Below are 13481 nucleotides of genomic sequence, written 5' to 3' on the forward strand. Positions count from 1 at the left end.
TTATCGCACGGAATATCTATCCATTTATTTCCTAATAAAATTATTTTAGGAATGTGGGTGTAAATAGTTAATTTGCACCCCGATTTTCAATAACACTCACCCCCATGGGAGATGCCTATTAATTATAGGAATCAACGTGTTAATCTAGACTAAAATTTGGCTCCAGGTTTTTAAAACACCAAATAGAAACTTACTGGAAGAGGTATGTCGTGTACACCCGCACATTATACATTAGCAGTAGTATAATAGAGTTAAGAAGTTTACAAAATTAAATGGATTTTTATAACATAGGTTAAGTAAAACAACCAATAAACTCAATGCATACTACAACATAATAGTCTAATAGAGATGCAGTAGTTTGACGCCTCAACCGCAGATATGTTAGATTATGACATTAGAGGAGAGTTACATTCAATTTTTTTTGGTTAGTCGTTGAGCAAGAAAAGAACGACCTATTTGTATCCAAGTCATAATCGCAAAATGGCCGGAGTAAACTTTATCTAGGAAATAATGTACATATGTATCAATTATTAAGGTATTTACATTGAATAACAAGGACATTTTCTCGTAGGTTGCTTCATGACTTAACTTCCATCATCTTAGTCCTGTCCAATTGCTTCGCAATATCCAGGCGTTTCGATGAATAAGAAGAAGGGATCTGTTTCAAGAAGAGTGGATAATTATGGAGGAATGAAAATAAAGATGTGTACTGTGCTGGAGGTTTATATAGATTACCAAGCAAGGAATGTATTTCTTGATTCCTGCCAACATGGCGGCATGTCCTACTGCAGATACCTGGTAATAAAGAAAATAATTGTAGTAAGTAAGAAGCAAATATTATGCGAAGGAGCGTCATGATTAGATTTACAAAAGAGTTGGTCATATATAATCAACTTACACGTGATTACGAAGGAAATAGATTATGTATCCAAAAGGTAAGTGCTTAATCCAATTAAAATGTCTAATGCATTTTAAATGGCTACAAAGATTAACGAGGATGTCCATGAAAGTGAACGCGGTCGTGATTGTTGAAGACTCGAAGAAGATACGATAAATAGGAGTCAAGTGATTAAGGTACACAGTATAAGATGTTCTCTTCTGATGTCATTGGTGAATGGAAAAATCATAATGAGATCCGTAATATCAAATAAATAAACCAAGTTGAAGGAGATCATCTAGAACCCCATGTTAGATCAGTAATATCGTGCACTGCAAAAGGCAAGCATCGAACTGATAATTGTAGTCACACAAGATGACAAGAATATGATGTTCTAATCTAAACTTTTCAAATGACCTATTCTCTAAGTACCAGTCACTGCTCTTTGTTGCATCATAAACATTGTGAAAAGGTGCATGGCCAGACCCATGATTTTTATACATGGAGAACTGAAGGTGTCTAAAATGTAACAGTACTAGGCAAGATTTAAGTCAAACATTAGCTTTTTATATCCACTAGAGCTCTGGAGAACAGATGAAAGTCAAATGTATACTCACAGGAAGTAGCATAAGAATTGTTACTGGGATAACAGTAGCAAAATCCACTAGAGTTCTTTTCAATTTTTTCATCTCCCTCTCTGTAACCTTGTGTCCCCGTATATGTTTCAAAAGAAGACTGGTAGCAGTTGACATGTCAATGAAGAGTAGGCGAGTTCCTAGCAATATATCCTACATCAGAGTTTACTTGGTAATGTTAGCTTGCTAACTTTGACAAAACTAACAGCCATTCAACACAAGGGGATTGTTAACCTTACACAGCTAAAAGTTATTAGCCTCTTCCTATATTTCTTGAAAATGCTTGCACAGATGGGCTTTATTTGAGCAGAGAAAGGAAACTTCAGAATGCGTACTACATCTATACCAAGCTGCAACTACAATCAACCACTTGTTATACTCAACTTCTTAAAATACTTGAAATTTGGAACAAAGATGTACACCAGAATCATGGGAGTACCTTTGATTTGTGTTGTGGAGTGACTTGGATTCGCATTGTTTGCTGGGGGACAAATCTGTCTGCATGCTTCAATAGTTCACTGCTCAATAAAGTCAATGAAAGAACGATCATTATTGTTTTTTTTCAAGTTTGAACTCATTGGTGCTGTTGAAGTTTGTAAGAGAAGGTTCATCATAAATTGCTATCATACCCTGATCTATAGTAAGCAGCCAAATAATCGTCCAGACAGATAGTTAGCAGGTTACGGCTGCACATTGTCAAACTTGAAGAGTTAAATACTTAATTAGTACCTATTATAGGTATGTGTCATTTGACAAAATTGAAACTCTACCTCTGGAGTAAAAATGCAACCATATTTGTATCAAGAGATAGTTGAGTTGAATTGCTAAAGAGAGCAAACCCTGAGAACACATCCGAGCAGACGCTGAAAACTGCACAGAGAATTATCTCTTGCTCTGCTTGGATAGCGTGTTGTTTGGACCGTCTTCTCTCATGGTGGCCTATGCAAGGCACTGCAGCGTAAAGGTCAAGCCATCCAATTTCTTCATCTATAACCTATCATTTCAATAACAGTTCAAAATTATAAGACAGAGACAGAGATTCGGAGCTCTCTGTAAATTGCTTATTTTTATGATTAACTTAGAAACAAACTAGTGATACACCACTTCCCTGATATATAAATCATGATGCATATAATTTATAATAGGACAAACCATGACTCATATTAGGTTTACATCTTCTAAGAGAATCACATGTTGCATATTGCAGAGAGTAAAGCAATAGGTAAATGGAGTGGACCACTGAACCTTGAAAGAAACGAACTCATGTTCTACATCATTCTCCCCAGTTTGAAAAGAACTCGTCTCGAGTTTGTATACGCAATTGACTGATGAAATTCACTATAGCTGATGCCCATCAGTTATACTACATGTGAATCTCTAGCTAATTGGAAGTATTAACTAGAAAAGGCTCATAATCTATTATCATACTAACCGACATCTTTCAACCAGTGTACAACTTGTTGAAAAGGTTTATGTTTTGTAGCAGTCCATAAAGTAAAATACACTAAGAGCTAACCTCCATGAAGAGCTGATACAATGGCAAGGAAGACAACTCTGGATATATGAAAACGATCGCACACTCCAAATAACTACAGTGAAATTGTTGAATCATTTAGTACTTGGAGCGTATTTGTATATTTGTTCATTTGTTTTATGCAATTTTGAAAATTCTTCTAGAAAACTACAAATTTGAAGCCTACCTGAGGAAGTCCTTAATCTGCTCATCGAGATCTTTTATGCCCATGTCTGATAAGAATAATCTAGTCCTACTCCCCAAGAAAGCAAATAATCCAAGAGTAGCCAAATCCCTCTCTAGATCCTGGGAGGAAAGTTGGAACCAACCATTTTGTCAGTATCATCAATGGAATGATTCATTGATTTCTACACCTTCTTGTTATGGATGCAATGTGACATCAATAATTTGTTTTAACGCACAATGACGATAAATACTTCAAGGGGATATATCTAATCACACAGACCTGCCTATTGCGAAAAGACTGCATCCTGGAAACGACACCCTCCCTCTGGAATGCTACAAAAGCTTTTTCTCAACCAGAGGAATCCAAAACGATAGCTCTTGGCTTGCTTTGTTTGGTAGAACCTTTGCGCCAAAATGTGAAAGAAACTCCCCTTCATGCCCCGCTGCAGAAGCTAAGCTATGCAGTTTATCCATAGGAGCAAGACTATGTGATAAGTCCATGAGCTCCCCAACAATGCTAGGAATAGATTGTGTAAATGTGGGACAACTAATACGTCCAGCACCCAACTTTTCAATGGCAATGCAGCAGCTAATAGCAAGAAAGACCACTGCAACACCACTGGATGTCTTTGTGTGTAGACTATTAGTAATGGTGAATTCGACAGAGAAACATATGTAAAGTCAAGAAGCATGATAAATTCCTTCCATATAGAGGAACACAACTGGCAAAGTATATCACTGTATATGGTAAAGCAAAACACAAAAAGGACAGAGTTTGTTTATGCGGGTGCCAATTAACTAGCTATTTGGGTGATGATACCAGAGGTCTCTCCAGATCAAAGAGTTACTTATCTCATTTAAAAAAAAAAAAAAAAAAAAAGGGACCGAGTTTCTATTAGCAAACCTTGTTCCATGTTCTGCTGACCACTGCCTGAGTACTGGAATAAATAGTCCTGTTAGCAGTGGCAGTTTCACTATCTTAAACCATTTCACCAAGTTATGATTTCTCATGGCCAGTTGAGTTTCGATGAACTCTAGAAGCATGCTAATTTTTGGAGAAATGCTGAATCAGATAAAGAAATGAAATCATATCATAATCTTCCCACCAAAATACATATTTTGGACCAAATTAAAAGGAAAAGTAGGCATCCAAACTGACACTATGGCTGTACTTGAGCATTTAAGGAAATACTGTACTCTACAACAGTTCAAGAGGTACTCACATGTCATGTACTGGAGAAAACTCATTCATATGTTCATCAGAATGCGTGTACTTCCCTTCTGTTATTGTCTTTAACATAGTATAAACAGCCACCTTCAGTCACAAGAAGTAAAAAAAGAAAAAAGAGCTCAAAAGTTTGAATAATTTTCATTGATCTAAGACTTATTTGCAGCTAGACAGACGAAAAATCTTTCTTGCAATTCTATTTGTATGGTGTATTATCTACTTCAATGTTGGTATGATCCACAAAATTTTGTCACATACCTGATAGGCTATATGTTTATGCCAAGCATGCACATCCACTCCAACCCATGCCTTTGCAAGCTCTGGACAACTTCTTACCGAATCACGGTGTTTAATGGCAACAGAAAAACTCCTAGCAGACTTATGCAAGACCCGAGCAAGACCATCTAAATGATCATACTTCACATCAATGTTATCAGCTTTATCGACTATTAGTACATTCTCGACATTAATATGATCTGAAACAACAGAGGAAGACACAGATGTACAAAACCCGCAACTAAACCAACTACTCCTCAATAAACCACAGTTTCTTTGTTCTTTCCTGTTTACATTCCATGAGTTGAGGCCTAATACATGCAATGTTGGATTGACACTAACCATTCTTACATTCGATCTGCATGGCAAGTTTCTGTTACAGAGTACCAGAACATTAGATGACAGCACCGCAGAAATGTTTAAATAGAGAAATGGTTATACATCATCAAAGTAATCAAACCACGCATCCACTTACATAAACAGATTTATATACTATGTGTAAAGCATTTACCAACTAAGTAAACTAAGAAAAAGAGGTAGGTAGAGAAGTAACATACTTGGCATGTCGGTGTGATTGCAAAGATTTGGTAGAAATGAAGAGCTGGGAAGATAAAATGGATGGCATTGGATTTGGTGGAGAGATGAAGAGGCAGAAAGAACAGTGGAATATAGGACATAAGAATAAAATGGAGAGCATTTAAGCGAGTAAATCGAGGGGAACATATAGAATGTATTGGATTTCTCTCCCACAATGAAACCTTTTTTTGTCTCAAGGTTTCAACAGTTTCTCAGTGTTTTACCCTTTTAACTGAAATAAATGCCGTTCCAAATATTTGTTTGCACTATAATCAGAATATTTTTGTTTTTTCTCCTCCACATCTCAAAGCCTTTGACATGTGCAAAACCTATGTAATAAGATCACAGCATTAATGAGCAGTGATTCTGGGTGAACCAACCATGGTGAGTAATTTGATTGGAATCCAATTTACAAGCCTACAGATGGAACTGGGGTTGTATTTAGGATTTATTCTTTAGAATGTTCTGATTGCAATCCAACCCAATGAAGCCTAATTAAGCATGAACCATATGATGCCCAACTCGATTCCTACCTCATTCTTGATTGCATGTTCTATCAGTTTTATTCCTCCATACTTTTCAAGGATTTCATTGTAACTGGCCAATTATAATGCTCAATTTCATTGTACTATATAGCACTCCCTAAATTGGAGAAGATAAAAAGTCATAGAATATTTCCTACACTCTTGATATCATTTTTCACAAATGGCAATCCCTAGGTGATTTCCTAGAATAGGTTTGCTTTCCTGATTGAGTACTTTTCTATAAAAAAAAGTTTATGAATACAAGTTACGTTAACAAGTTTTACTGGTTGAGTGAAAATTGGGCTTGGGATACCGGACCTTTTGTTTGAGGTATATGCTTAGAATGCAATTGCAGTACATGAATTTTCAGAAAGTGGATGGAACCTGTAACCTGGTATGATTTGAGTACCAGCAGAAACTGTCAGTCAACTTAACTGTGGTCAATCTGTTTCTATTTTTGATATGTGAACTGAGTTGACTGTCGTTGACTAATAGTCAATTACCGGAACTAAGACTAAACCCTAATATTCAAGTTTTTTTAGACCAAAGCCTAATAAACCAACTATGCTTAGGACCAATTTGTTAATTGTCTTTCATCTATATATATATAACTAAACTCCTAAACAAAATTTGTATATAAAAACTCATAAACAAATAAAAAGAAAAAAAGTTACCAAAAAAAAAAAAGGAAAAACTTTAATTAAATATTGAATACATAAACACCCATTCTTTCAAATAATTCTTGATTTTTTAAAAAAAAAAAAAATTATTTTTCCTTTTCAATTGTACTAAGATCAATTCTCTTTCCAATTGTTTTATACAAAAAAACATTCCCAAAAAAGAAAAATCTCAATTTGATAAATAATGTGAAGATTTAAACACTACTTTTTGTTGAAAAAAAAAAGTTTTAATGAGAGGAAAAATAAAGAAAGCAAAGAGATTTCATTACAAGGATTCCCATGAAGGAGAGAGAGGAGAGGGGAGGGGAGGGGAGAGAATTTTATTTGTGTTTTTCTTTTTCTTATTATTTTTTTTTCTCTCATAGATAGAAAACAAGTTTTAGCAAATTTGGGCAATTCAAGGATTTATTAGAGTATCCACTTTTTAGACAGACCAAACACTTATACAAGATAAACATGACTGCCACGTCACCAATTTCTGAATATGGACTCTCTATTCACACCTTCTTTTTGCTGTTGTCCTATTTCTAGGCAAAGAAGTTAACGAAGTGGTACATCCTCGTCAGCAAATTATCTATACAAGATTTTTCACCAATATTTAAGGGAAATATCTATTTTACCCTAATATCATATTTAAGTCAAAATTAGAGTCAACACTTTGGACTGAGTAGTCACAATAATAGTTTTTTGTCTTTTTGGGTATCTTCTCAAAATTTGACACGGTCAAGGTCAAGGCAGAAAATTTTAATATCGGGAATATATATTGTGTACCCCAAAAACCGATATATATCGGAAATATTAGAGATATATATCTATTTTGGTGAAGGGTCTAAATATCAATATATTGATATATATAAAAAAATATCGATGAAATATAATGATATATTTCATAAATATCGGTCAAATAGTCAAAGAGTTGGTCAAACAATCAAAAAGTTAAACAATATATATCAAATATATTGTCACTATATCAGAAAAGGTGATATATATCAACAAAAAAGAACTTCAATATTCTGTGGAAATATATCGAATTTTTCCATATCGTGTACCCAAAAACCAAAATATATTGGCAATATTTCCTGCCTTGGTCAGGGTGAGGTGATGGGAGGAACTGAGTACCGATCAAGTACTGACGACTGAGTACTGACTGAGATAAATGTGTTTTTGTCATTTGAAATTATCTGTGGATGAGCCAAGGATTAGGCATTTTGGCTAGTTAATGAATTTTAACGTTTTAGGCACACTTGTGTATAGTGACAAGTAGATTTAGTCCAAACACAAATAAATAACTGGTTGGGTGCTGCTGGGATTGGGATTACTAAATGGCTAAATGGGAAAAGTACTCACGGCTGTTGAAATTTTCAAAACTAAGCACTCGGTTACTGAGCAGCCGGGACTCTTAAACCAAACGTTCACGTCCAATATCAAATTGGATAATTTCATTTGACGAAAACATCTCTACCTCAATACGTTACTCAGTTCCTCCCATTAAATTCGCCTGACCGTGTCAACTACGCAAATTTGAGAATTTACACAAAATGTCAATAACAATTATTGGCACTACTTAGTCAAAAGTGTTGACTCCAATATTGACTTAAATGTTAAATATCATATTATCGCAAAATTTATATCTCCCTTAAATATTGGAGAAAAATCTTGTATGGATAATTTATTGACGAGGATATGGGCCACTTCATCAACTTCTTTGCCTAGAAATAGGATAACAGAACAAAAAAAAAACGAAAAAAAAACAAACAAACTACGGGATCCAACTTGGCCTTTCATTTTGGCAAGTGTCAAAAAGTACTATCATGCCTTTTTTTAGTTTTCATCAAAAATAGATCTGGCCTACCACGAGGATATCCCTATAGGGATGAGTGTTTCGAGACCGTTGGATCCAGATGCGCAAAGTCCGAAAATCAAAAAACAAAAAAAGAGAGAATAAGAGTTTGTTTTGATTTCGGGACCGTTAGATCTGGATCAACGGTCTAAATTGCTCAAGATCCCTATAGGGATATTCAAATAGGTAGACGAACTCCAAAAATAACATCATACAGTACAATTGTTACCTATTAGTCTAGTACTAGTCGTTTACTATAATTATTATTTGAATACTTTCTTTATTATATTTGTTGTTTTTTTTGGTAACTTTATTATATTTGTTATTGGGGCAAGATAGGTTGACAGCCAAATTTCTAACAGCAATCTGACAGCTAAATTGCCACCGTTGGATCAAAAAATAAAATGCCCATATCTAAACGAAAATCAAATTACTTCTCTCCATTTCTCGTCTCTCAAATCTCTCATGGGTTTCTCTTCTCTCCATTTCTTATCCAATCAGAATGTAGTTATAAATCGAGATTCGACCCAAGTGCCTTTGGAGTTTTTTTTTTTTTCTTCAGATTTGTTTCTCATGGTCTGTTTTTATTGTCTTCATAAAGCGTTGTGTTTTGAAAGTTGATTGTAGTTTTTCTGATGGCGTTTTTTTGGGACAGTGATTATACCATTATACCAGAATTTACTACATGAATTTACCGTGAAAATGGACAACACTATGACTACTGTATGTCAAATATCAAGGCAATGCAAAGTGATTATAAGGAGATTTTTACTGAAGGCTATACAGCAGTTTCAGTAGTGTCTATTAAAGCCTAATTGGAAAATCAAACACAATAACATCAATTCCAGCCAACCTAAAGTTATACAGCTCAACATCTCTTGTTCCAAGCTACAAGTTAATCTATGGACAAGTATCAGCTTGCATTTCACGGTCGTCACATTATATGCTCTCAGCCATCTGCCATATCGGAAGGATGTTATCTTCGCTCATGCTTGAAATGACCCATGGCTTGTTCTCGTTCCACGAAAAATCTGAGATCTTGGCTGTATGACCAGCTCAGGAGGACCATCCTCAGCATCTTCTTCTGATTGTTCATCACCAATCCTGAAGGCATTGATCAGAAGGTAAGGCAAAGTGAATGTAGGAACGCTATTTATAGATAAGAGTGCAACGAAAAACAAAATGACCCAAACCAAGACATGAGATGAACCAGCGTACAAATATCCCAAATAATATGGTAGAGCGCAAAAGTTTGACCAACACATTAACTCCTCGGTGTTCTAAGCAATCTGTCGCCAATTGTGTGTGGGGGGGATCCAACCATTTGCTGACCCTGGGAAATGGGCTGCCCTAATGTAAATGAAAGAGAAACTTCACAGAATGAAGGCCTATCCTACCCCTCAGTTTCTTATTCCCAGTCAAGAATCAATCACTCATTCAAGCCTTTTCCTCTTCCTTTCTAGTTTTCATACTTACTTAGATATTCACTTGTTCACCAACACTATACTGAAGAACTTATGGGGCCACTCATTATGTGTTCAATTACTCAGTGCATGTTCGGCAACATCCCTATTTACTAAGATATTGAAAACCAAAGAAAAACAGTACATTCTAATTTTTAACGATAAAAGAGATTCATATTTCTTATCGATCGATTCCCCAACCTTTTCCTAAAGACATGCTGGCAGAATGAAAACAATAGCAGTAGCAAATCCAAGAGTTTACCAAGTGAACTAGTGGAAGTGGCTACATTTACCGAATGTACAATATTTCATAATGAAACTACAGTGGATCCATGATGTTTAAATCTGTTGGCATCAAACTTATCCCTACATTGGAGGTTTAGATAGTTTTGTATATATAAATTCTATTATGTCTACATCAAATAACTACATGGAAACTTCTTAATAATCACAATACCAATTTCTTAAAATGAAACGACTACATGTCTCAAACCTTGAACGACCATCATGCCATAATCAGAGTGACCTACCTGCTGAGGACCCAAATCATCAGCCTCCTGTCAGCAGCAGATGACGCCAAGACAGTTTCATGTTTAGGGCTCCACTCAACCTGGAATACCTCAAAACAAAGAGCAATAGTAAGAGACCAAACCAAAAGTCCACACTTATTATATTTGCTTTTTGATCATTATTATTTGATCATATTTGTTATTAGATATAGATATCTAAGTATTAGTATTACATATATACGAAATGAGATCCAAGGATAGTTTCGTAATGTTTATCTAAGTAAAAGGAGATGTTAGTGCCGTTTTTTTAGGTAATTAGTTGGGTTTGAATCATATTTTAGATCATATCTTATCTTCATAAGGAAGTTGTGTTTGTTGTTTGTTAGCATATTTGAAGTGGATATATATTAGAGTACTCGATATATTAACTTTCATACGGCTGTCATTGTCATCCTTGAAAATTTCTATATATATAGTCTCTCTTTTTTTTTCTTCTTGAGTTTGATGACAGCTTTAGTTGACTCTGGCCTTTTCTTTCTTTGATATTGATTCTCTTAATAAAAGAGGGAGAGAAAAGCCTTAAGCTACTAGTTCAGCAATGGCAGGAGGTGGATTTGTTGATGCAGAGGCTTCAAAGAGAGCTCATTTATATGAGTTTCAAGTTACTAGATATTGTGTTTTGGCTTGTATTGTTGCTGCTCTTGGGGGTGCTCTGTTTGGATATGATCTTGGTGTTTCTGGTAAGTTATCCTCAACTGGTTCTTTTGATTTTTCAACTTTTTAACAAGTTTTCATTTGAGTTGTTAGTTTATTCAAGTGTAACCTTCATAATCAAATCAGTGATGTGGATTCCTTTGGGTTGTATTATCTTGATTCTTGAAAGCTTCCGAAGTTTTTGTAATTTGGGTGTTTCAGTTTTCTAAAATTAACCATTTTTTTCAACAAAACATTGCACTTCCACTCTTCCATCAGTGTGGGGTAGACTACACTTGTAAAATAATAACTTTTATACACTCATTTGTGGTTGTCGCTTGCACTTATATCTTATCCTGCATGAGAAATTTTAATAGCGGAACTGCTATTTGCAAAGGATCTCATATGTATGCTATGTATTGATAAACAGGTGGAGTGACATCCATGGATGACTTCTTGAAGGAATTCTTTCCGAAGGTATATAGAAGGAAGCAATTACATCTCAATGAGACTGACTATTGCAAATATGACAACCAGATCCTGACCCTATTTACGTCTTCTCTCTACTTTGCCGGTCTTGTCTCAACATTCGGAGCATCATATGTGACCAGAATCAAAGGGAGGAGAATAAGCATCCTCTGCGGTTCAGTCAGCTTCTTCTTGGGTGCAATCCTAAATGCATTTGCCAAAAACATTGCCATGCTGATCATTGGTCGCATCCTTCTTGGTGTGGGCATTGGTTTTGGAAACCAGGTGAGCCTAATTTCTTCAAACAAATTTGTTAACAGGACTTCCGGGGTATCATGATTTATCTTGTGTTTCATTTTCTCTGGTCACAGGCAGTTCCTCTTTATCTTTCGGAAACGGCTCCCCCAAAGTATCGTGGGCGCTTCAACCAATTATTTCAATTAACAACCTGCTTGGGCATTATGATAGCAAACATCGTCAACTATCTCACCGAAAGAATCCACCCATGGGGATGGAGACTGTCTCTTGGCCTAGCCACAGTACCTGCAACTTTAATGTTTATTGGAGGTATCTTCCTTCCTGAAACACCTAACAGCCTGGTAGAACAAGGCAGAAAGGCTGAAGGAAGAACAATACTGGAGAAAATAAGAGGTACCAAGAATGTAGACGCGGAGTTTGCTGACCTCATTGAGGCGAGTGAGGCAGCACAGGCTGTAAAGCACCCTTTCAGGAACCTACTAAAGAGAAAGAACCGTCCACAATTGGTCATAGCAGCTTTGGGCATCCCTGCATTCCAGCAGCTCACAGGCATGAATTCAATACTCTTTTATGCTCCAGTAATCTTCCAAAGCTTGGGATTTGGATCGGATGCATCTCTTTATTCATCACTCATAACCAGTTCTATACTTGTTGCCGCTACATTTGTATCAATGTTCCTTGTTGATAGATTGGGAAGGAGATTTTTCTTCCTTGAAGCTGGTACCCAAATGATAACATCCATGGTGAGTGCATATTTCATTCTCTGTTCTTCATTCCTCGTATTACTGTAAATCATGCAAACACCTTCACAGTAAACTGACTGAAAATTCTACAGATTATTCTAACCATTATCCTAGCTATCAAATTCGGACACGGAGTAGTACTTGCCAAACCGTATGCTGTTACTCTCGTATTAATGATCTGCACTTTTGTTGCGGCTTATGGGTGGTCATGGGGACCTCTGGGGTGGCTAGTACCAAGTGAGCTCTTCCCTCTGGAGACAAGATCAGCTGGGCAGAGTGTAGTGGTCTGTGTCAATCTTTTCTTTACAGCGGCTGTTGCACAGTTTTTCCTAGTATCTCTCTGCCACCTTAAATATGGGATCTTTCTGCTGTTTGCATCTTTGATCTTCTGCATGAGCCTCTTCATTTACTTCCTCCTGCCAGAAACTAAGCAAGTTCCTATTGAGGAGATAAGTCTATTGTTCCAGAGTCACCCAGTCTGGAAGAAGTATTTTGATGCTTCAGATGAAAAGCCAACCGCAGGATAGAAGCTCCTTCGAAAGTCACTACAAGAAAGTTACCAAAAGATCTATGGACCACTCTCCTCCCTAAGAAAACATGTAGTATGAATCGATATTATTTGCTTTTGTTTTCCTAATGAACAATCTTAGGTGTCTTTCAGCAAACAAAAAATAAAAAACGGGAAAAAGAAAATGGATGAATACTATGGAAGATTTTTTTTTTTGAAATGATACACAAATTCAGTTCTTTCTTTTTGTGCCAGCAACAAATGGTGTAACTCCCTAGCGTATGTTTGTCAGCAACCAGAAAACAAATTTGTTGCATACATTATAGCTTTAGCAAAGAGGGAGGAGTACAAAAATGAAAACGACATCATCCACAAAGAACGCATTATAAATGAGCCAATTAGGATTAGGTGCCCACCCTAATTTCCCATCTAGTGGGGCGGTAATACTCGTTAACCCAACCCCAACAGTTTTTATAGATCTTTCTGACCACTTGGTTTCACAAT

General features: G+C 36.1%; 2 protein-coding genes across 3 annotated transcripts; one reads left to right on the top strand and one right to left on the bottom strand.

Moving 5' to 3' along the window:
• Positions 1 to 470: 470 nt before the first annotated feature.
• On the bottom strand, positions 471 to 5431 carry LOC147511528 (uncharacterized). Its single transcript, XM_086603215.1, is given in 15 exon segments — positions 471 to 658; positions 736 to 795; positions 1495 to 1665; positions 1752 to 1868; positions 1952 to 2030; positions 2142 to 2198; positions 2283 to 2506; positions 3029 to 3101; positions 3213 to 3331; positions 3492 to 3547; positions 3550 to 3851; positions 4116 to 4274; positions 4435 to 4526; positions 4698 to 5088; positions 5273 to 5431. Coding segments are annotated over 15 exon segments (2121 nt in total). The 5' UTR covers positions 5413 to 5431; the 3' UTR covers positions 471 to 577.
• A 4986-nt stretch (positions 5432 to 10417) lies between these two features.
• On the top strand, positions 10418 to 13216 carry LOC147511529 (sugar transport protein 14-like). Of its 2 annotated transcripts, XM_086603217.1 has the most exons (5): positions 10418 to 10618; positions 10872 to 11047; positions 11431 to 11753; positions 11840 to 12469; positions 12562 to 13216. In XM_086603217.1, the coding sequence occupies exons 2-5, from the start codon at positions 10906 to 10908 to the stop codon at positions 12994 to 12996; spliced, it is 1530 nt and encodes a 509-aa protein (XP_086459343.1). In that variant the 5' UTR covers positions 10418 to 10618; positions 10872 to 10905; the 3' UTR covers positions 12997 to 13216. The 2 variants fall into 2 exon arrangements, with proteins under 2 accessions (XP_086459343.1, XP_086459342.1); XM_086603216.1 differs by lacking the exon at positions 10418 to 10618 and having other exon boundaries at positions 10743 to 11047.
• The last annotated feature ends 265 nt before the right edge of the window (positions 13217 to 13481 follow it).

The sequence above is a fragment of the Coptis chinensis genome, chromosome 3, assembly GCF_015680905.1.
Source record: "Coptis chinensis isolate HL-2020 chromosome 3, ASM1568090v1, whole genome shotgun sequence".
Classification (NCBI taxonomy): domain Eukaryota; kingdom Viridiplantae; phylum Streptophyta; class Magnoliopsida; order Ranunculales; family Ranunculaceae; genus Coptis; species Coptis chinensis.

Excerpts from the sequence above, each read along its gene's own strand:
- LOC147511529 (XM_086603217.1), top strand. The coding sequence starts at position 10,906 with ATGGCAGGAGGTGGATTTGTTGATGCAGAGGCTTCAAAGAGAGCTCAT. Across the intron at positions 11,048-11,430 it reads ATATGATCTTGGTGTTTCTG|GTGGAGTGACATCCATGGAT; the intron begins GTAAGTTATCCT and ends ATTGATAAACAG. Across the intron at positions 11,754-11,839 it reads GCATTGGTTTTGGAAACCAG|GCAGTTCCTCTTTATCTTTC; the intron begins GTGAGCCTAATT and ends CTCTGGTCACAG.